Below are 23,783 nucleotides of genomic sequence, written 5' to 3'. Positions count from 1 at the left end.
GGGTGTGTGTGGGGGTGTGGGTGTGTGTGTGGGGGTGTGGGTGTGTGTGTGGGGGTGTGGGTGTGTGCGTGTGTGGGTGTGGGGTGTGGGGGGGGTGTGGTTGTGTGTGTGGGGGGTGGGTGTGGGGGGTGGGTGTGGATGGGTGTTTGGGGGTGGGTGTGCGGGTGTGTGTGTGGGTGTGTGGGGTGTGTGGGTGTGTGGGGGTGTGTGTGGGTGGGGGTGTGTGGGGGGGTGTGCGGGTGTGTGTGTGTGCGTGTGTGGGGGGTGTGTGTGTGGGTGTGGGGTGTGTGTGGGGGGGGGTGGGTGGGTGTGCGTGTGTATGTCTTACCGGCCGCTCCGCCAGCTGTCGCCTCCACAGGGGTTCCGCCGCCGGTTCCGCGGGCAGCGACCCCCGCCCCCCCCCCCTCTCCGCCCGCCGCTCCGGCCGCCCCGCCTGCGGCCACCGCCCCAGAGAGGCGGGGAAAGGGCGGGCCCGTGGCGCGCACAAGCCCAAGTATAGCCGCGCGCGGGGCTCGCGCGCCGCTGGGCCAATCAGGCGGGGCGCCTCTCCCCCTCCCGCCCCGGCCGCCCGGTGACCGCCGCGGCGGGGCTGGCCAGCAGCGCTTGACGGCGGCCCGCGGGCGGCCCTGAGGCGGCGGGGGCGCGGCGCGGCTGGGCCCTGAGGCGGCGGGGCGGCCGGCGCGGAGCGGTGCCCCGAGATGGCGCGGAGCGGCCGGGCCCTCGGCAGGGCGCTGGCCGGCGGGCTCGCCGTCAGGTACTTGGGGTGAGGCGAGGCGCAGTGACCGCGGGGGTGAGGTGACAGCCCCCCGAGGCGGGCCCCGCGCCGTCCCGGGGCCCCGCCGCCTCACGGCCCCTCCGCGGTCGCCCCGGGGGGCGGCGGGCCGGGGGCGGGCCGGGCCGCCTCGGGCCCGCGGTGCCTCGGCCCGCCCCAGGGTGAGCTGTGCCGGGCGGCCGGCGGCCCCGGGGGATGCCGCGGGGGAAGGCAGGGGGCGGCAGCCCCAGCCCTTCTCAGGGGCGCCTGAGGCGGCCTGGCCCGTGTCGGTTTAGATTATTTGATTTGCTTCTTCTTTGCTAGAGCCGGTTGGGTAACTTTGAGCGATCCATAAAAGAAATTAAAAACTGAGTAAAGCGCCCAGATGTTTTTCCTCCTCAGATAGTGGAACAAGTTCCTTCTCCCCTGGTCACATGTGAGGGTGGCTGGAACAACCTGCAAAACCAAACGCACTCTGGGAGAGGAGTTGTTCTTGTAACTGGAAGAAAATGAACAAGCAGGCGAGAGAAAGAGTGCAATTTGAAAATCTTAGGGAAAAAAAATAGGTTCCCTGTCCCAACTGTTACGGCAGTACTGCTGTTTCTTTGTTAAATTCAAAGTCTTACTATCACCCTCATAAAAACAGCAAAAAAGTGGCATAGGGCTTGGGTCACCATGTCAGATTTCAAGCAGTCATATGACATAGTTGTTACTGTGCAGTGGTATAATGTCATCTTACTTGGACTGCATTTCTTACTGTATATCCTTTGTGTTTTTAATCTTTAGGATGCATTTGCAATATTAAAGTAGTTCAATCCTGGTAAGCAACATGGCTATTTTTAAAAGTAATTTATTAGTCTTGAGGGCAGAATCAATTACTGGGAAGGGTGTTCAGTATAAGGTAACGGGTTGCAAACTAAGTTGGAAAATGTTTCTAGTGTAAGCCGCAAGAATCTTGGCAGATGGTTTTCGGCAAGTGCAAGCTGAATCCAAACTGGTGCTGTATTTGTAGCCTTGAAGCTGGGTCTGCTTTCACATCTTGCAGTTGTCATTGATGTACATTCTGTACCTGTTGTCGACTTGGTGGACCCCTTACTGTGCTGAGTAGCAGACTTCAAGGGCTCAGGTAGTAAATTAGCCTCTTGTGCTTATTAAGATTGAGATGCTAATAGGGGCACTTGTTAGCAAAGCTCATTTTATAGGATGCAAACAGCTGTTTACAAAGAATTTGAATGAGATCAACTCATGCCTGCAGACCATAAAATGGCCATCAGATATCACTAACCGTATGGAAGTAACATTCGGGATAACAGTAAACACAATTGCCCCGACATGCTCTTACCACTAATTTCAGTCTTTGCAGTCAGGAGTTCAAGGTCCCTTTTTTCAAAAACATGTTAATCTGTAGGCTTAGAAAATTTTGTAGCTTTCAATCACTGATTCTAGATCACTTATGTATGCATACCATACACCAGTAAATGCTTCCTTTTCAGGCGGTGGAAGTCAGGTGATACTGTGATCAGTACCCAAGTGTTTAGAGAGAAAGCAGCGAGTGATGGCAGTAGAGCAGTGTGAGCGGATATGGTTGTATTACTGGCAGAGGGTTAGTACAGAGGTGGTAGCTGTGCCTGAATTAGAGTGTGGACCTGGCTTTTCTTCTGTAGTCTTGATCAGGTTCACAAAAACAGGTGTGACGGTCTGTTGAAATCTATGCTTCTGTGATTTCTTGGGGAGGTATGCTTTCCTGGACTAGGACCAAGCCCAGCACGTTCTCATAGTGTCTGTTTTTCTTCTGATAAAATCGGGAGAGAGATGAAGTCTTGCTGTGTTTATTAGGGTTATAACCTCTCTTAACCTCACCTTCCTTGAATGGCAATGTAGTTGTGAAAAGGACATTGTCTTACAGCAGCTAAAAGATTATTTGTAGGCGTTGTTTTTCAGCTTTGCGGCTGAAACAAGTCTAGATAAAACTGTGTGAAACAATATACTAACATAGCATTAGAGTAAAAAAAACAAACCAAGAGAAGAAACCTGGCAACTAGTTTGGACTGTGTATTGTACATAACCCCAGATGCAGAAAGTAATTTAAATTAGCTCTCCAGAATGTGAGGTCTGGTCCAAACATTTGAACACTTTCTATGAATCCCGTTGAGGCAGCCACAATGTTACTGGCATCCTTCCAGCATTACTGTCAAAGCAGTGCTTTTCCTTAACAGTCTTGTCCAATCTGCATGGAAAAAGAACAGACCATGTCCACATCCCTTGAGTTACAATTGCGAACATTTACCAAGTTCGTGGTCTGCAGACTTGTGAAGTCCATCTATTCTTCCTTAATTTTGACACCATGCCTCTGTCCCATCTTAAGTAATTCCTTTTCAGCTGCCGTGATTGTGACCTGTGTTGCTTCATATCACAATCACTTGTTTCTTTTTTTAAAAGTCTGTACATACTGTTTCTAATCAGATGTTGCTGATAGTTATTTTCCTCTAAATACCTATTTATTGTTTGCCTGCCTTCTAATAATGACCATATAAGCTAATGTAGTCTGTCCCAGGTTATTACTGTGTTTCTTTAGAATTCAAAGTTATGCTGTTAATAATAAGTTTAATTGTTTAAAATTGGTAACTGTAATTTGCTAGACTACTTTGGTGGTTAGTAAAAAAATGCATTCATCTGTTCATTGTGCTAAAAACCCCCACCAAAACAAGCAACAAGCCTAACGCTAAGTGGGGAAGGTTGGTCCCATTTTTGACTATGCAAATCCAGAAGTACAGTCCTGATTGTTTAATTAGAGAAAGAACAGTAAAAGACCAAGGTTGCTCTTTAGCTCATGTTTGTAGAATCACTGACAGCAAACAGTGGCATTTTTAACTTCCTGTTGCCAAAACTCAGACTGTTTGATGTAGCATTTTGCGTCTTAACTGACTTGATCTAGGCAAAATCAATAGTTTAGCAGAACAGACCTATTAATCACAATGAATGTTAGATTTTAGTGTAGATGTTCACAAACAGAGAACACTCAGGTGCAATCCAAGAATCACTAGCATTTTTAAAGGTCGTTTGTTAGGTTTTATTTATGAAAATACTGTGTCCAAGGTTTTGTGTTAAATTTCCTGAAGGAAATATTGAAAGCTCGATAACAAGTGCACTTTCTGAAAGGACTTTCAAAATGAAACTGTCCTTTTAAGAGAAGGATGTCAGCAGAGGGATTATAGCAAGTAGAAGCTCCTCTTTTTTGTGTATTCCAAAAGGGTAAAGTACTGCAGACTATGCCTTGATTTTGCTGTTAAAAAGCCTGTTCTGCAAATTAAGTGCATGTGAGGTTTGTACATGAACTCATGCTGCCACCAAGCCAATGTTTAATGAGGCCCTTTGTACTTTGCCAGTTACATTTCTCCTGACTGGGGGCTATTTTTAGTTTCTCTGAAGGAAAGGGGGGGGAGGTGGGGGAAGTCCCCCTTGTGTTTTTAACAGTTTGTGTACTGTTGGGAGCCTTTGTTTTTCCATCTGACTCTGACATTTTCTGGAATGTTATACAACAGATTGTTTGTCTTTCCTGAATGTATTGTTATTTATTTTGTTGATACGAAAGACATCTAAAAGCATTTTCACTGTTTCAGGCACTTGGCTTCTTGTGGTATTCTGATGACCAGAATTTCTCCTTTGCAAGTACCTGTAGCAAGCCACACCTTCTCAAGAACTTTCTTCAACATTGCTGCACCACTAGTAAACAAAAGAAAAGAATATTCTGAAAGAAGAATTATAGGGTCTGTACAGAAGTGTGGAAAGATACTTTGTATGCTTATTGGTTTTGTGTTTGCTGTGATTAATCCAAATCACTAGAAGTTCAAAGGCTGAGCACCCCTGAGGACACATGCCCCTATGACTCTGCCCAGCTGGAGGCTAGAAAGGGGTTTTGACATTCAGAATTTACAGAGATCAGGCTTTTCCAGTCTTCTGAAATTGAGTGTAAAAAATGTAGGAACCTAAACCCTTTGCCCCATAGAAAGAAACAGCAGAAATAACCCTTCTATTCCATGATAAAACAAAACCAGCCTTGAAAGGGAAGACTATAGTATTAATTTCATCTGGTGAAATGGGAACAAACCAACAGGTGTGAAAACTCTGTTCCTTTCTGTCCCATATGCATGCTAATGTTTGCACTTGCATTATGTTGTAGTTCTCACTTCTCAAGACTTTTTTCTTTCTTTAAAAGAAGGAAAATAAGTAGTTGTGTGATGAAGAAACTTAGGCACATAGGAAACTATTTTGAAATCTTGTTTGCCTTAAAGCTAGTGGGAAAATTTCAGTTCATTTAATGAGACTGGAATCCTGCCCCCAAGTCTCTGGTCCACAATAGTATGAACTATTTGTTTATTAGCATAGGGGTTTTTACTATGCTTAACATTCATTTATGTGATAGTTCTTGAACTTCAACAGAGTTTGTTCAGGCACTAAAAAAGAGCCTTTGTCCAATAATGCTCACTGTTAAGTACTTTTGAACATAACGCTTCATTTTAAACACAGATGGAATGCAGCATGTACTTCAGTTCTTTTCTGAGTCAGAACTAAAAATTAAAAAACATAGCTTTGTAATGCTTTGCTGTGTTACAGTACAATGAACCAAAATGCTGCCATCATATTCTTTCATTTGATTTCAATATCCTGCTTGAGCAGGTGGGCTGTACAAGATGACCTCCAGAGGTCCTTTCCAACCTCAGCCATTCTGTTATGCTGTGAGGATTTTCCATTGCATGTGTTTTTTAATTAAGCTTTTTTATTTGAGCAGTGTTCCTCTATTTAAGCCTTGTGGAATATAGAACTTTAGTTTTGATACATCTTTTCCTGGTAGCCATGAAGTGTGGATTCTTTACACGACGTGTCTAAGATCTACCTAAATGGAAACATAGCTGTGCTGGAAACATTATTTTTTCCATTTGAAATGTATGCATATTTACCTGGTATTGCAGAAAGTAGAAGGCACAGGTTCACTGTTCAATAATTTTACTGCTGGATGTCATGTAGTGTTTTGCTTTTTTATGCAAAGGCTTTTAGCAGTTTATACCTTTTTTCTTCTTAATTAGCAAAGCTGCATTTTTTATTTCCTTAAACATTGATAGCATTTTCAGGTGACTGTAAGTTCACCTTCCAAACTGCCTATGCCATTTATACCATTTTTGAAACTTGTTAATACTGAATTAGAAGTTAAATACTTTGTAACTGTGACATTCATATCTCTGTTTCCAGGTATTCTATGCAGGAAATGTATGAAGTTGTTGCTGTTGTGGAGAATTACAAACTATTTGTTCCTTGGTGTAAAAAGTCAGATATATTATCAAAGCGCTCTGGATACTGCAAAGCACAGCTAGAAATAGGATTCCCTCCTGTAGTAGAGAGGTACACATCGGTTGTTACCCTAGTGAGACCACATTTAGTTAAGGTAATCTTTGTTTTTTCTTAGCTTTTTCTTTGTTTTTTTCTTAGCTGTAACTTTCCATAATCTCTGTTGAAATTCTAATATTCCAGGAAGGTCTTGCTTCAGAACAACGCTGGAAGTGCTTTGCATGGCTCAAAACTTGTGTTGCTTTTCTTTCAAGACTTTAGATTAACCGGGGAGAATTTGAACGTGCTTTTAAAACGCAACCTGCCAAATGTCAGGCTGAGGGAAGATTTCTTTTTAATTTGCTTTTGCTGGAGAAACTAGCAGCCATTGATGAAAATATACCAGTTTTGTTGGTTTTGTTATAATTTTGTCCAAGCCTCTCTAAATGCAAAATGAATACTGACTTAAAAGTTATCTTTGACAACTGTAGCTTCTGATGCCTTAGCAAAATTGGTATGTCATTACTTTTCTTCTGACAATTTTAACTAGTTAATATGGGAGGTCTTAAACTTAAGCATAGGATCAGCTGAAGAGACTGTTATTCAGTGTATTGATGAGAAGATAGAGTGGATTTGAAGTCAGTTTTTTAGAACTGATTTGTTTGGGAAAGAAGCAGTTGTATTTCTCCTCCTTTCAGCTTTTCAAGAGTAGTAATTAAAAGAGAAATGTCAAGGGAGAAATTTTAAATGACGTCTGGATCTTCTATCTACTTTGCCTTGTATGTTTAAGTCTGTTTTGGTAAGGGAGAGCTCAGAACAGGTTTCTTTCAGCAAAACTGCCTCTCCCTTCATGTGGCAGATCTTGATTATTTTTTGGAATAACTACTGGAATTATAATAGCTGACTGCTGTTCAAGATAATTGTTTGGATATTCTATTTCATTATTCTTTTCTAGGCTTCCTGTTAAGAAACACTGCTCACAACAGAAAATGGGTTTCTTAAGTGCAGGGGAGACATAAATTGGAAAAGGAAAATGCAAAGTGCCTTTATTCAAGGTACTTAATGATTCTGGAAAGAAAGAAAAAAAATCTCTCACTTTCTTAAAGTTGAACAACTACAATGGGAAATCTGCATTTTACATGCTGACTTCTTTCCCTTTCTACTCTTCCCTGGTAAGACTGGTCTTTTTCTTTCACATAGCTATCAGATCAGCTTACCAACTCTTTTTCCCTCTAATTCACTCATCAGAGGCAGCCTTCTCGTCCCGGGAAAGACGTGAGAAAAGTGGTGAGGAAAACAGTTTCTTTAGATTTCCTCTTCCTAGACTTAACTAGCCTTTTCTCTGCTGGGATGTCTTTTCCTAGAAGTTTACATTCTGTTCATACAACTGCAGAACATTTCTAGAGAAGCAGTCGTGTGTTTGGACTACCTCGCTGTCCTCAGAAACTCTGGGCAAAGGCAGCTTGCATGGTGGTCTAGCATAGCGGGCTACTGGCAGGGACAAAAGGAGCACGGATTTGTTGCTTATGGCAGCAGTGCTTGAGCAATGGAAAAAATCAGACTGGTAACAGCAGCTCTTGCCGCAGAGGAAGGCACAGAACAAGTTTACTACTTTTAAGGTTGGGAGCAAGGGGGACACGGTGGCAATTTTTCCATTCTTGCTGCCCGTTTGGGAGCAGCAGGAAAAGCAAGCTGCTCAGCTCTTTGTGTCTAATCTTGCCTCTACTCCTCCCCTTTCTGTTGTAGAAGTAGTAAGGCACTGCATCTCATTCCAGGGCAGAAAAATTTCTATGCTCCTGCTTAGTCTTTGAGATGGCTTACTTTACTATGGCTTTCAAACCACAAACAATGTCTATTCAGCATAAGTAGTCTTGTTGGAGCAGAGCTGAAACAAGAAATTAGAGAAATTCCCTCTAGAAATTCCAAGCCAATTGAGATTATGTATTTGGATTATTTTGAAGTATTTGTCTTTCAATCTTTTTCTATTATAAATATAGGCACACCAAACTAGCTCTATTTGCTAAAACCAAAATGAATGGAAATAAGGACCCTATTGTCATGAAAACTGTGAAGCCAACAACTGCCTAAACTTTATTGTTTTAAAGGAGAATTGTATGCAAGTGCTCCTGAAATGTTAAATATCGCTTGCTGGAAACTAAAAGCCAGCATGTAACCTGATTATGAACTTAAGCATATCGTCTTACTGACCACATGGTAGCTCTTGATCTTGTGATGGAAGATGTTTGGGGTTTACTTTCAATCAGGTTTGTTTTGATGCTGAGTTCCCTGTAGTCCAAGACTACCAGTCTATATCTCAGTATATAAACCATTCTATAATATAAGGAAAAAAATAATAATCTACAAACCCAGTAAATACCCACATCCTCTGCTTAAAGCAGTGACCATTAGCATTATTTTGGTGTTCTATGTCTCATGATAGACATCTGTTTTATAACTCTCACCACAAAAAATTTTTCCTCTCCCTTAAAAGGAATTCAATTATTTTGCCATAAATGACGCAGCGCAAATGGGATCTGCACTAGAAGAATAATTTTAACAATACTGCACCCTTCACTGTCTAACAATATACTAACGCGAGCGTCAGTAATACCGGTTCGTCGCATCTGTAAAAGCCTAACTTTAGCTTGACTTTGTAAACTTTATTTTAGGCATCCTGCACAGATGGAAAACTGTTTAATCACTTGGAAACAGTGTGGCGTTTCAGCCCAGGTATTCCTGGCTATCCAAGGACATGTACATTGGATTTTTCAGTAAGTATTGTAATTAAGACTACCACATGCTAAGAACGGCATAGAAATACTATCTTTAACTGTGCTTTTTCTTTTTTTAATGCCTGGTACTTTTGTGGGTTTTTTTCCAATTACATACACGCAGAAAACAAGTTAGCTTTAGTCACTACTATAAAAAAAATTTTGTAAACTTTACCATGTGGAAACTGCTACAGTGTCTTTCAGAGACAGCAGTCTTCTGTGCGGCGTCTGCATATCATGAAGCAGTGTAGGGATTGGTGTCTCTCACTGTACAATCCTAAACATGCTCAGGTTTTTAGATTGTCAAATAGAGAGGGAGAAGTACTAAATATACTTCGCTATTTCCTTTAATTGCTCTACAACCTAAATGCTCTTGGTACCTATCAGAAAGTAGGTACTCTGTCTGTTCCGTTTGGCTTGCAGTTTGGTCAATTTAATTTTCTGGCCTCCAGTGTTACTCTTTCATGCATTTTAAGTCTTAATCCTTCCTTCCATAATGCAGGTACAATAGATTTTTGCTGTTTTTCTACTCTATGATGGGGTATCACTGCAGCTTAAAAGTATTGCTCTTTAAATCTAGTATTTGATTTAGCCTGTAACTCCCAGACAAGTTCTCTTCCACTGAAGTTACTGCTTTTCTATTTTGCCCATATAGTCTGGCATTTTTTTCTTACATTTTGTAGCATTACAGGTAGGTGTTGCACTGAGGGCGTAACTAAGCTGAGGGGGCTGGTCAGAGCAGGGTACAGAAGTACAGAGAAATGGGTTGATCCTGCTGCCATCTACTGGGATACCCTGCTTTAAAAGATGCCTTCTGTAAATAGGAAAAAAGAGCTTTTGGAGTATTTGTAAACTAACGCATGAATCTCCTTGGGTTAACAGCTTTCGGTTTACTACTATGTTGCACTCCAAACAGTTGAACAGTAAACATGAATCTATAGGCACTCAGAAAAATATGTTTCTCATGGGATTTGCCAAGGATGTTTGCATGTTAGTTGCTCAGTGTTTGAATTTCTGTGGGCAAATGAGTGCCAGTTCCTGCTGATCAGTACAGAAGCTAGCTTTTAACCCAAGACATAAATCAGTTGACAAGACCTGAATTAAGGAATTGTTTAAAATGTATAATCTAAATACTAAGTCCATGAGGAAAGCAATTACTTCTGCACTGCTGTTTCGCAGTTAACATGCTTTACTCCTAAGCAACTGGAGCAAAGCTATATTTGCTCCATTTGGTATTTAATCTGCTGATTTCTCAGGGATGACAAAAATACTGAAATCTCAATCTGAAAGACACACTATAGCAAGAAGTGATGAGAAAATTGCAGAAGAGCAACCTGTTTCTTTTCCTGAAAATAACAATCACTTTGGGAAGCCACATATTCCAAAACAATGTGATTCCATAGCCTTAGAGGAATGTTATTTAACTAGATAGAAGGCCAGCACAGCACAAAAGCATAATCAAAGGCTATTTGACATAAAAATCACCTTCTCTTTTGAGGGTGGAGAAAGCCAACTCCCTGCTCCCCTGCTGTAAATGTCAACTGCTACAGTAGCTTCAGTTTAACTGCAGGATTCAGTAGCTAAAAGAAAATGGAGTTCTGAGCGCTGCAGCAGGAGCGCCTGAGGGCAAGGTACAGAGGACTTAACCAGTGCATCTGTACTCTGACAGTGACTGCCCAAGCCAGGACAGTGAAGGACACGAGTGGGAGGTGTTCAGGTGGGAGATACGGCACACAAAGCTGTAGCTTTAGTCAGTAAACTGCCCGTTTGAATATACTGTAACTACAGTTGCCAAGATGGAAAGACCAATTTCAAATGTTGGTATTTAATAGGGAACTTTTGATCTGCTTTTAAATGCCTCTTGGGATTGCTTCACTTTATGGGTAAGTCTGCTGTCTTGCCATGCAGGATTTTCCTCAGACAACTTTTGTTCCCAAGTGAATTCTGTGAACAAAGTAAATGAGTTATTGTTTGTCATTATCCCCAATCTTTTACTTATGTTTTGTGACTCAATGTTTATTGAGTTAAATACAGCTTAGATAAATGGAAATGATTACTTCAGAGGATTGAACAAAAGGATTCTTCTAATTGAAAAGCACAGGGAGACAGTCCTCTGACCGAGGGGTAAGGCTTTTCTTCAGACTGATTCGCCTATAGCTCCATTTTAACTGTTCTTTCTCCCACAGCTTACTCACAGACCAACTGGAGATTCTGTAAGAGAGTTGTCTTATTTGTAACAGCATTTTACCACAATGGTAGACTCGGGAAAAACAATTCTTCTCTATTTTCTTAAACAGGTTTCTTTTGAATTTCGTTCGCTTCTACACTCAAAACTTGCTACACTATTTTTTGATGAAGTGGTAAAGCAGATGGTAGCTGCCTTTGAAAGAAGAGCATCCAAGCTCCATGGCCCAGAAACAAGCATACCTCGGGAGCTAATGCTTCATGAAGTTCATCAGACATAAAAGGGAAAAACATAATAACCTCCATTTATAAACTGGTTTGTACACTTCATCTGTACAAGAGGTGCCACGCTCCTCCTTTGGGGCATGTTTCATATCTCAGCTTTGTGTGTGACTTTATACTGTACAAAACACCTGTTCAGCCAGATGTATATAGAATGTGCAAGCTGCAATCAGGTGCAACTTAAAGCTTTATTGGTAAGAGACAATTAGCAGCTACTGCAACACGAGCTATCTTGGGCTGCTGACTATTAACTTGCCGAACAGTTTGTATAATCACAGTGCAAGTTCTACCTTATTCAAGCTTATGTTTTTTTTCAGCGTTGTAACACTAACTCAAGTTTAAGTTGTTAGTAGTGTGAATGTAACTTAACAGCATCACCTCAGCCAGCTCTGGCCCAGCAAAGGGAAACTGCCTGTGAAGCACCCAGCAGCAGGTGCTTTCAATTCAAAGCCATGACAGGGGTAAGTCAGGAGTCTGCAGCTGCTGCTGAACTCTGGGCAACTGCTATAGAAAAACTCGCCAAGGCTTCAGAAGTGCAAGGGTCCACCTAAGAGCAGGAGGGCTGTAACTCGGCGCAGTCAGCCGGCGGGCCTCAGCCACCCATCGATCTGCAGGCGGTGCAGCAGGCTGAACTCACCTACCTGCCGCACTCTCACTGTTACACGCTGCCCTTAGGTTACAGCAGGCACGTCTCATCTAACGTGAACAGTTTCCAGTTCCAACCCAACTTTAAACCAAGTAGATCAGCATTACCTCTCCAAGAGCCAGGGCATGGATGCACAGCACGCCGCACCACAGTGCCGGCCTCCCAGGAAGGAGTGAGCGGGGAGTCCTCCACTTCCTGCAGACAAGCACACCCAAGGCCGGCCCTCGTGAAGAACACAGCGTGCAGCGCTAACCCTTAGTTCATAAGGGTTTCCAGCACCACGCCACCATTTACTTATTAGTCCATTACAACGGTACCAGCTGTCTTGACTGGGTTAGTTTTCAGTAGTTCTGTTCCTGACACCAATATTGTTTCCACTCCCTGAAGAAGTATTAGCGAATAGGTTTGAACAGGTTTTAAATCCTGTCTGTACGTTGCCTTGCATTACCCAATTTCCATACTGAAATTAGGTGTATTAAGTAAGACTAGAAGGTATGCTTTGGGACAGGGACAGCCCTGAGGCAGCGTCAGACCACTTACTTCTCCTGAAAGAGCAACTGAAATGTCACATGTCCCATCTGTGAAGGACAGTTCTTATTGGAGGTAGGAAGCTGGGGGAAGTGACAGCTGGAATAAGAGGTCAATTTTGCAGCAGCAAGAAGTTGTAAAGCCACACTGTTTGCCAAGACAATGAGAGGTACTCAAGTTTGGAAAGCAGACGACCACACACCAATGCCACGTCAGGCCAGAGCACTCAGGGGCAAGGCAAACTGTCTTTTTTAAGGGAAAAGCAGCACCCAGCATCAACAGCAAGTTCAACTAAATCCTGGAGCCCATTACCAGAAAGCTAGAAGACAAGACAGGGAGGCTCAAGGTGAGGTAACCACATACTTACTTACAAAAACCGCAACCCTTTCTTAGCAAAGGCGACTTACCTGCTTCACACCCCCAGGGCACACTCCCTCCCTCGGTGTAGGGCAAGGCGCTCAGCCTGTTCCCTGTTCCGACAGGTGAAACAAGCAGCAGACAGGGCAAAATAAAGCCAGCGCATGTGCCTCATTTTCATAGCATTGTTTAATAGTTTAAAGAACTGTTCCGTCAGTTCAGCTTCTGCATTTCTTACCAAAATCAGTCACTTGTCTTTCTGAGAAACATCCTAGACAACAGACTGTTTCCTGGAGGGGACACCTCCCACCCCTCTACTTCCAAGCCTAAGTATGGGATTTCTAGTCAGTCTTAGAAGCAGCAGGCTGTCAGGGCTCTCCCCTGACTATGGCTTTGGGTGCAGATGAATAAGGTGATACATTTTGTAACTTTCGAGCAGTCTGTTTTATTACATAAAGGTCACAGAACTGTATATTTGCCTACTTTGTACACAACTGTCTAGTCTCACGCACAGTGGCTTCCGAGTTCTTAGTACTGGCAAGCACCAACAAATTCTGGAACAGAATATCAAGTGCCTTAATTAACTTCGAATCAGGACCTTGGTAGATGGATCTTGCAACCCAGTTATCAGGAATGTACAAATGTCTTTATTCAAAAAATACAAAATAAATTATCTGTAGGCATGGACAATGACTGTAAACAATTACACGTGTGTTAAATGAAATCCAGTAACTGATGGTTACAGTGATTCTTTTGAACACCAGCCTCACTTCAGTCACTATCCACCCTCTTGCACTGACATCTGAAGTTTTTAAGTCAGACCTGTCAGTCTTAAACAGCCCAGCCCGTGATGCATCCCTACCGCCGCAATCAGAACATGCCACCTCCCATTCCTCCACCCATCCCTCCCATTCCTCCCATTGCCGGCTCCTTTTCTTCTTTAGGAATTTCGGTCACCACTGCTTCTGCTGTTGACAGGAGAGATGCGACACCTGCAGCGTCCATCAGAGCAGTTCTCACAACCTAAAAATAGGAAAGAAATAACTCAATACCTGCTGACTGTCACGTGAGGGGGGAGGAAAGCTGAGAGTTCGGACTATTTTAGGCTACCTTTGTCGGGTCGATGATTCCTTTCTCTACCATATTTACAAAGTCCCCAAGCATTGCATCATAGCCAATGTCTGACGGACTCTGCAGGATTTTCTCAACTATTAGTGATCCTTCAACACCTGCATTCTTCGCAATCGTCATTGCTGGGATTTTCAGCGTTCTCTTTATTATTTCAATGCCTGTAAGAAAACGGGTGTTTAGAATTACCTATTGCATACGCTGCTCCAGCTGCAAGGGCACACACTCACGTGCTGGAGATCGATACAAAGAAAACCCTCTGAGCAAGGACATACGCTAGTTTACTTTTATCAGCTTCAGGGGAAAAGGTTCTCTGCTACTTGACGTTTGCCAACAGATGAAGCCCTTGCAAGACATTCAGACCCATTTTCGTTTTACTTCTGCAAAAGGCAGTCAGGAGTATTATTACTGTAACATCGCACAAAGCCTTTTTCCATTTGATATGCCACACCATCTCTCAGGCATTCCTGGATTTTATGTCCGTCTACAATGGCTTAACGATCAACTCAATTCTTCCTTTAATGGTCTGCAACCCCTTGCAGGGGGTACTGCTGCTGCTTTACTGTTAACTGGCTCTTTCACAGCCAGGTCGGGGCTGCAATGAAAGCTTCTTCCCACTGTAAAGCAGAGACTGCTGTAACAAGGGAGTATGAGGGTCTAGAGATGAATTAACAAAAAGCTCACCAAAAGCAATCTGTATTTAATGTTACAAAGGCTCAGGACAGAAGAAGGTCTATTCTTAACGCTTCCACACACGCATTCAAGCCATTTACTTACCAATTTTCTGATCTTCATTGGCTGGAGCTAAGGCATCTAATGCTGGAATGCAGCGAAGCAACGCACAGCCCCCGCCTGGAACGATGCCTTCCTCTACGGCAGCACGGGTGGCGTTCAGGGCATCAGTAACTCGGTCCTTCTTCTCATTCACTTCCACATCGCTTGTGCCACCAACCTACAGCAAGCAAGCCACATGTCAAGGCCCACTCCAGGAGCCCGGCAGGAAGAGCACTGCTGCTGCGAGATTAAATCGCCAGCTGGAGCCGTTCACGGCAAAGTGCCAGAAAACTAACCCGGTGCCCTCCCCTGCCAGCAGTGTTCTTGTGTACCTCAGCGCTCAAGAAACCTGAACACACAGTTTCAGTTGATTATTTCATCAAGTTCTTAATACCAAAGCACAGCACTGTAAGAAGCCAAATTCCTTACCCGAATCATGGGACAAGCAGACAGCAGTAGCTTAAGACTGGCAATAAAGGACCGATGCTGCGCCCCTTTCCGAAGGGGTTTAACTTCTCACCTTCAATACTGCTACTCCATCAGAGAGTTTGGCCAATCGCTCATTCAGTTTCTCTTTTTCGTATTCACTTGTGGTAACTTCTAGCTGTTCGATGATTTCTTGAATACGTTTTTCAATTTGAGCCTTTTCGCCCTTCCCCTTTAGAAGCATGGTGTCATCCTTTGTCACGATGACCTCTCCGACTTTACCGAAGTCATGGGGCTGGATATCCTCCACATTTAGGCTCAAACCCTCTTCTCCAAACACCTGAAACAAATTATGTGAAAAGCTGCAATTCACCACTCCTCCTGATGTAAGTTTGTTATTTGTAGACACACAAACACATGGAACAGGCTAACGGCGCAAAACAATCGCACTGCAGCAGCCCAGCTCAACACACCACGTCCTGCCCCCCCCTCCCCCGGGTGCACAGAGCCCTACTCCTGTTTCCAGAGGTTACAACTATAGGCACTAAAGTGACTTTAGAGCAGGGTTTGCTGCTTTGTTACTTCATACTCCAATCAGCTTAAACATGAAGTTTTATTTCAATAACCCCCTTCGGATCCCAGTACCACGCTACAGTTTTGAAGCACATACCAAAAAAAAGGCAGCATAAAGGGACACTAATCAGCACATCAACTATTTAAGTACAGAAGAAAATTATCCAGTCTGTTCCAAACATTTAAAATAATTAGATCTGCCACACTGGAGCTGAGGCAGCTGCTGAGGCAGACAATCAGTTTTACAAGGCAGCCAGAAAGCTTTGCTGTTTCAAAGGAATGTCCTTGAAGTTCCTTCTTGCCCTTAACAACCTAAATGCTACAAGGAAGTGGTGCGTAGCTTCAGTCAGTTAAAAGGACATACTACTCATGGTTGGCATGGGCTGTATTACAGAGCCGTTACCAATATCCGTATTTTTTTTTAAAAAATGCAAAGTATAGTATTGGTTTTTGAAAGAACAGGACACAGCCTGCAACACAGCCATGAACCTAGAAAGACACATTCTTTTCCTCCTTAGGCACCATTAGCATTTCTTGGAGCAAAAAGCCAGTTAAACCATCGTTAACTTACCGCACCGCCAGTAGCAATTGCCATGTCCTTAAGCTGGTTTTTCCTGTTGTCACCAAAACCCGGTGCTTTTACAGCAACAACCTGAAGGCCAACCTTCAGTCTGGAGAGAAGAATTCAGAGAGCAACACTCCACATGTGTTCAGAGGATGAGTCTTAGTTACTAAAGCCAATTATTTCAGTACAGCTCTAACAAGCAAATGAAGAGCCCTTCATGAGCCGAAAGCTGGTTTTGCTCAAAAAGGTAGTTAGGAACAACTGAAGTTCTGTCTGAAGCGATGCAGTGTAGCTACACACAAAAGGGGCTGCTTCTCTGGTAAGCAAATGCAAATACACGCTTTTGTATGTATCCCTTTAAAAGGAGGAATACACACAGGCGCACACAAAAGCAGTACCTGTCTGCAAGCACGGACTTTAAGCCTCACCTGTTCAAGACCAGAGTGCTGAGGGCTTCTCCATCAACGTCTTCAGCGATAATGACCAAAGGTTTGCGGTTGGCATTGGCAATTTCAAGAGCTGGAACTATGGACTGCACACTAGAAATTTTCTTTTCGCTGATTAGAACGTAAGCATCCTGGAACTCGCATTTCTGCCCTGCAGAAACAACAGGCGTTATCTGAACAACCCGGTTGTAAGAACGTATCGGGCATTCTCTTACACTGAAGCAGCTACTTCGGAGCAACTGCCGCTCTTTTCAGTGGCGTTAAGACACAAATTGTTGTCTCCAAGACTCCACCTTCAATTCTGCACTGTTCTGGAGTGCTGCAGGGCCAGCTTGATGTTCGCACAGACACAGTCCATGCTTGGCAGAGAAGGGAAAAAACCAAAGCCCCAAGACTCCAAGCTTTTACCAGGAGTTAGAAGTTTCTGACGTGGAAGGACCCCCCTGCCCTATTTGCTGTGGAACACAGCGTAACAGACTGTAAAGTCTTTATAGCAGGTACCACAGACAGTAACTTCGAAGAGCCCCTATAAGGTATCTGACACATGTTATTGTTAACTCACCTTTGGTTGTGTTAATAAAATACGGAGAGATGTAGCCTCTGTCAAATTTCATACCCTCAATGATTTCCAATTCATCGTTCAGAGTTTTTCCATCCTGTTTAGATGCAAGAAATTCTACATTAAAGCTCCCTTATTTACCACCATAAGCACACGCAGAGTTAGGCTCCGTACCACACATCGGCTTTATGTGCCTCCCTTCAAAATAAAGGATTGTTAAGAGGGAACAGCAACCAGAGCCCTATCTAACTGAGCTGGGGAGGAGGGAATTACGGTGGGATACCGCATGTGAGCGGCAGCAGCTACATCACGTGCCACAAAAGCTGACAGTGGCTTTGCATGAAGTCCATACATTGGGCAGTTCTTACCTTGACAGTGATCACACCCTTCCGTCCAACTTTCTTCATTGCATTGGAGATTATATTGCCGACTTCCTGATCTCCGTTTGCCGATATCGTGGCGACCTGGAACAGTAACCTCATGTAACTGCATGTCACAACACAAGCGGTATTTCCTCACTATGCAGAAAATCAGAACAACCATTTTTGGTTCTCCTGTCTTTCCTGACGAGACAGGGCAGCCAGCCATCGCACAGCCGCGCCAGGACCCGAGAGCCCCACCGGCAGGGCTCGCAGCTCCAGCGCAGCCAGGCAGCACACGCAGGCCAGCATGCCCAGTGCCCCAGACCCAGCTGGGCACCCACCTCTACCCGAGCCTCCCACAGCAGGCCCACCATGCCCCCAGGAGTCTGCCGTCACCTTCCACCCACAAACACATCTCTGCTCTCATCAACTCTTCCCCAGTACACAAATTCAGGACCAGATTTTTGGAACGAAACTCAAAGATGAGAAAAACTACCTACTTCTGAACTATCTGCTAGCAGTAACTGAAGGCAGAATATTGCTAATTTTAAGTAACTCAAGAAAATCAAAGCATAACCATGAAGATTATTCAAGGAATCACACTCTGAATCTTGGTAGATGAAGAAAAATACTCAGGTGTCATACATGCACAACCCAACTCCATTAAATCTGATGACAAAATATTTTTGAGGGATGAACAGTTATGTAAACTTGGTTTAATAACTTTTTTTCCTAACCTGTGCAATTTCTTCCGGAGTTGTAACAGGTTTAGACAGCTTCTTCAGTTCAGCTATGACAGCATCAACTGCAAGCATCACCCCTAAAGATGAACGGAATACTAGTGAGCAAACGCAGCGAGGCACACAGAACAGAAAAACCAGCCCCAAACAGTTCAAGTTTCAAACAGAGTCCACATGGCCAAACGCGCCGAGCCTGCAAGCTCCAGAACCAGCAACGGGCAGTTCTAGTTCCCCGCTGCCATCCGTACACCTAGTGATCTTTGGAACTGGCACGACATTCTTTCTGTCACAATTGAAGTTTATGGCAAATTTATTTACACGGCACCCGTAAATTTATGTACTTATCAAAAATTAATTAAATGCAGAAATGGATTTAAATGGAATTTACTTACGACAAATTAAACAAGTTCACTGCATATAAAATCATAAAATTATTAGAAAAATGAAGAATTTTTCAGAGCAAGTAACGTAACAGAAGCAAGTGGGTTCTTTACTCATTGCTCTTCCAATGAAGCTTCATGCGGCTCTTCAAAAAGAGGGCAGCTTACTCAGGAAGCTGGTCAAACCTGGGATATGTGAAATACAGACAGGGATTAAACCTTAAAAACACGGGAAAAAGATTTACCCCTCCTGATTTCTACTGGATTAGCTCCTTTGCTGATCTTCTCAAAGCCTTCCTTGGCAATGGCACGCGCAAGCACCGTCGCAGTAGTGGTACCGTCTCCAGCTTCTTCATTTGTATTGTTGGCAACATCTTGAACTAATCTGGCTCCAATATTTTTGTATTTGTCTTTTAAGTCAATTGCCTTTGCTACTGTCACGCCATCTTTTGTCACTTTGGGACTTCCCCAGCTTTGTTCGATGATAACGGTTCTTCCCTAGGGTGCCAAAGAACAGACGTTAAATCAGAGCCACACAACCCACAGCGTGTTACTCTAAGAACTCAACTGAAGATGAAGACCCCTTTGAACAGCCACGGCAGAACAGAAACACCGCCTGGCACAGAACTTCCAGCTGGGACTTTTTTTCGAGCACACACATTACCAAGGTTCTGCACGACTGGAAGAAATGGCTCAAAGGTTTTATACTTTCACAGAAGGAGGCTTCGCTCCCCAGCCATAATGCTGAACACCACAGACTCAAAAGTCTACAATTAAGTAAGTCTGACCTCCCAGAGAAAAATATAGAGATTCCCTCTAACACTGGTATTTTCCCCTAAAACTACACTACAGCAACAAACTGAATTTGCAAAATCTAAAAACCAGCCATACAAAGCTCCGCCTGTTGCACGTTCTGGAAAAAAGCCGAGACTTGCAAACCTTATTAATGATTAGCAAAGAGAACCGAAAAAACTGAGAATACTTAAGCAATCTGTGTTAATGTGTTGCAATAACTTCCCAAACATCGCAAGTTAACAGGCCTTTCTTTGCCTGCACTTGCCTCCATCTCAGCAGCTGGACTCTCCCCTGCAGCGTATCCAGACCCGGTGAACGTGGGAAACCACGGGCCATGCAGGGCAGCTGCGCTTGCACAACGGACTGCTCCTTCCCAGATGAATTCAGCAGCTTTAGTAGCTGCCCCCATCGGTCACGCTCCAGCTTGAGCTGGAAGCAGCAGAACTGCTAGGAGGTCCAGCCCTGCCGCCCTGGAAGCCCTCAGCCATCCTGGCAGCGGGAGCTGGTGCGAGAGCGGCAGGGGGAGCAGGTGCCCCACTCCCCTGCGGGCACCCCCGCTGACCCCGCACAAGAGCCCTCAGGCCCCGCTGAGCCCAGCACGCCAGCGGCCGCCGGGCACGGCTGCAGCAACACCACACCAGCAACACACCAGCGCGGCCTCAGCGCCAATCCGAGCCCGGGTCACGCACCACGTGCCAAGCCAGCTCAGCGCTCCCAGACAGCATGCTGCCGCTATGGCACCGCACAGCGTGTTCCTCGCGTGCGCAGAGCCCGCTCACATCTGCCTCATCTGCCTCCGGCCTCCTGCCACGCACCAGGCTACGCTGCTTCTGAAGCACCCCCACCCCTAGCAGCTGCAGAAGCAGCATTAAGCTTCAATTACTGGTGCTGAACTTGTGAAAGTGCTCACGTAATTCTAACTGTGCTATAAAACAATCACACCAAAACAACGTGTCGTCTGGCTTCTTAACTGCTGTTTTATTTGACCTGCGCTTTCCCTAATCCTAAAAGTTGTTCAAGGCTACGGACAACCCTGGAAGATCCTGCTACTGCTACGTTCTTTATGTACTCCATCCTTGGGTTTGTGTAGTCTCTCCTCATTTTTGTTCTATGTTTTGACAGTCTCATTTCAAGTGGGTGTTTGGTAGCTATGAGGGGACAGGCACAGCAAGATCTACTTGTCTCTGATCACATTAATCACTTACATTCAAACATGTGGTCTGTGTTTCTGAGAAAAGGCACGCCGCCTGGGAACGCACGCCCATTTTGAATGGTCCTGCACATCGAGAATCCAAGCACACACAAACTACTCCTGACAAAGTAATCACTGTGTCGGTAGCAGCAACAAAAGATTGCGTGAAACTGCAAACCACGTTTCTTTAAAGACAGAACAGCGCCAAAGGCAAGTTTCCCCACCAGCACGACATTCCTTACAACGCTGGAAGCAGTCAGGTCATTGCAGTACAACCCCTACAAGTCTACAGATACACGCACAACAGCAGATGAAGTGAGAACGCTGGAACAAAACCCCCGCAAGGTTACAGCAAGTTGCATCAGGAAGCGCCCTTTAGCCAGCGCACTAGAACCACACTCAAGGCATTCACACAGCAGCTTGATCCCAAAACCCCGGAGTTATATTAACTGGCTACACTTAAACTTTGCTCCTTTATGTAAAACAGCTACAGCTTGCAGACATCTCCGTTCTTTAACCTTCATCTGCTCAGCTTATGGCATTTTTGCCTTTAAATCAAGATAGCAGCACAAAAAATGTGCAAGAAATACACAAGCTGATGTTGCAGAGGACAAGCAGCCTTGAGAACAGCCACACATTTAAAGTGCTGAAGCTGCTAACTGGCATAACCAGGCCCCGGCCCTCGTACAGGCCTAATCCAAGGCTGGTTTAAAACCCAGTCAAGTTAATCAGTGGGAGAACAGAAAAGCAAGAAATGATCAATTTCTGTACCAGGTGCTCTCAGAAACACAGGTGTTTCTAGAAAAGAAATTAGTATATGTGAATAGGAAGTGCTTGTTCAAAGACTAAGCGTGCTTGAAGGAGCAGGTGAGTTAAAGCAGGCAGAAAGATCACAATCTGAGGAGGAGCCTGGAACCGAGGAGATGCATCAACTGGACAGTCAGGTGATGGATTCGCAGAACTGACAGGACCAAAGGAAACTCCTAAAAACTTCAGACGCTGACTAATGGTTTGATAAGTGTATGTAAGCTGTGCTGTATCACTTGGTTCTCTGCCACTCACTGGGGTGGTGGCCTGGCTCCGAGATGTGACTGAAGCAAGCCCAGTGGTACCCGCACCTGTGTGAGTTTCTCCTTCAACAGGGAACAGATATTCCTGTGAGCACAGAGAAAGTCAGTGTCTCTTCCCTAAAAAGGAGCCTCGTTTCAAGCCTTACTGCACATTGCATGACTATGCAGAATGCAGTAGACGGTCTTCCAAAAGATGGAGGACTTGCAGGGAAACGGACACTACCTTCCATCCCACTGGCAACATGAAGTTATGCCACTGCCACAGGGTTCCACTTAAGCTGGTAACATTTAGCAGCCAATTGAGAACTCAACCAGATGCTTTCAACATTCCTTTTGCATTGTGAATACTAAACGGCAGAGTGATACAAAACCATCATTTACAATCAGAAGAAAATTTTAAAAACCCCCACATGCTAGTTAACCCACATCACGATATAGTCACATTACCTACTGCATTGGTATGGGCCAACAGCGGAGCCGCAGTAACCTATCATGCACATCTCCTTAACCTTCAAACCGCCTGAACAAATACACTGCGCCTTTCACAGCCATCCCATTCATTTCACTTTGCTCCTACGAAAAGCACGCACGCTACTGTCACGCTCCAGTGACGCGAACGGGAACATGGCGGCTTGCAGCAGGCTGTGCATGGCCCTGCAGCTGCGGGTCACGGCCCTGCGGCGGGCACTCCCGCAGCGCTGCCCCAGGAAAGCTCACCGCCCTTCGCTGCTGGGGCGCCTCCAGACAGTTACATACAACAAATGCAAAATCTTCATTACCTTCGGCCCCATGGTGACAGCTACAGCATCTGCTAGAAGATCCACGCCTTGGAGCATAAGAGCTCTAGCATCTGCCCCGAACTTCACATCTTTTGCATACGCTCGTGTTAGATGGGGGGCGAGTGCCCTGGACACCGGCCTCATCTGACCGAGCACTGTAGATAAACGGAGCATGTCTGAAAGATTAAAAAAAAAACCGAAGGAAAACATAAGCATTACGGCTTTGCACAGATACTTCTAGAACAAGAAAGAATAAAAAGCTTTCAGAAAACCAAGCAAGTGACCCTGAGCTTCTAGTTTCTCGACGGCTGGAACAGACACGCCCGCAGCTGCGGGGAACCGTGCGGGGAAGGCGGCTGCGCCCGGCCGGGCCTGGGCCCCTGCGGCCACGAGGATCCCCCGGCAGCGGCCGAGCGCGGGGCCGGCCCAGCCCAGCCCAGCCCCGGCCCCAGCCCCACAGGAGCCCCGCAGGCGCGGCCCGGCCAGGCGAGGCGCCGCCGGCCCACCCGCGGCGGCGGGAAGCGGCCCCGGGCGCCCCGGGCCCCCCGGGCGGGCGGGGACCTGCGGCCACATGGCCCCTTCCGCGGGCCAAGGTCAAGCGCCGCTCGCCCCCTGCCGCCAGCCCGGCCGCGCTGCACCGCCGGGGCCGGGGCCGAGGCCCGCCGCGCCGCCTCGCCCCCCGCCCAGGGCCCGGCTGCAGCCCTCGCCCCGGGGCCCGGCCGGCCCCCTGCCCCCGCGCAGCCCGCAGCCGCCGCCACGGGGGAAGCGGGCTGGAGCCAGGAGGGGGATCGGGGCAGCCCCCGCCGGGCCGGGCCCCCGCTCACCTGCGGGCAGCAGCAGCCGGCGCCGCCGTCCGGCCTCAGCGCTGAGCGGGCAGGTCTGCGCGCGGGGACGGGCGAGCGCTCGGCACCCACCGCCTCCGCCCCGCCCCCGGCCATGCGGGGCCCCGCGCCGCCCGGCCCGGGAACCAGCATACCCGCCGCCGCCCCGCCCCGCGCCCCCGCCGCGCACCGGTACGCGCATGCGCGCCCGGCCCCGGCATAAGCCACTCAGGTTCCGGGGCCCGTCAATTCCAGAACCTTCTGGAACGCTCATGCTCGCTGAAGGTCAAAGTTGAGCCGACCTCACTTCCGGGCGAGGGGCCGGCGGCGGC

General features: G+C 45.9%; 2 protein-coding genes across 5 annotated transcripts; one reads left to right on the top strand and one right to left on the bottom strand.

Annotated features, from left to right (window-relative positions):
* Positions 1-577: 577 nt before the first annotated feature.
* On the top strand, positions 578-11,604 carry COQ10B (coenzyme Q10B). Of its 3 annotated transcripts, none has more exons than XM_056349695.1 (5): positions 578-763; positions 4,372-4,518; positions 5,999-6,191; positions 8,743-8,844; positions 11,142-11,604. In XM_056349695.1, the coding sequence occupies exons 1-5, from the start codon at positions 699-701 to the stop codon at positions 11,307-11,309; spliced, it is 675 nt and encodes a 224-aa protein (XP_056205670.1). In that variant the 5' UTR covers positions 578-698; the 3' UTR covers positions 11,310-11,604. The 3 variants fall into 3 exon arrangements, with proteins under 3 accessions (XP_056205670.1, XP_056205671.1, XP_056205672.1); XM_056349696.1 differs by having other exon boundaries at positions 582-754; XM_056349697.1 differs by lacking the exon at positions 578-763 and adding an exon at positions 1,856-1,877.
* A 1,657-nt stretch (positions 11,605-13,261) lies between these two features.
* Positions 13,262-23,774, bottom strand: HSPD1 (heat shock protein family D (Hsp60) member 1). Of its 2 annotated transcripts, none has more exons than XM_056349688.1 (12): positions 23,754-23,774; positions 22,631-22,806; positions 19,040-19,292; positions 18,412-18,494; positions 17,681-17,776; positions 17,316-17,409; positions 16,736-16,904; positions 16,314-16,413; positions 15,264-15,509; positions 14,747-14,921; positions 13,952-14,130; positions 13,262-13,864 (listed from the first exon to the last, which is right to left on the bottom strand). In XM_056349688.1, the coding sequence occupies exons 2-12, from the start codon at positions 22,802-22,804 to the stop codon at positions 13,712-13,714; spliced, it is 1,722 nt and encodes a 573-aa protein (XP_056205663.1). In that variant the 5' UTR covers positions 22,805-22,806; positions 23,754-23,774; the 3' UTR covers positions 13,262-13,711. The 2 variants fall into 2 exon arrangements, with proteins under 2 accessions (XP_056205663.1, XP_056205662.1); XM_056349687.1 differs by lacking the exon at positions 23,754-23,774 and adding an exon at positions 23,455-23,611.
* Between the last annotated feature and the right edge of the window lie 9 nt (positions 23,775-23,783).

This window comes from Falco biarmicus, chromosome 8 (assembly GCF_023638135.1).
Source record: "Falco biarmicus isolate bFalBia1 chromosome 8, bFalBia1.pri, whole genome shotgun sequence".
Taxonomy (NCBI): domain Eukaryota; kingdom Metazoa; phylum Chordata; class Aves; order Falconiformes; family Falconidae; genus Falco; species Falco biarmicus.
The sequence above is the reverse complement of the archived record's forward strand: the minus strand, read 5'-3'. Positions and strand labels throughout refer to the sequence as shown.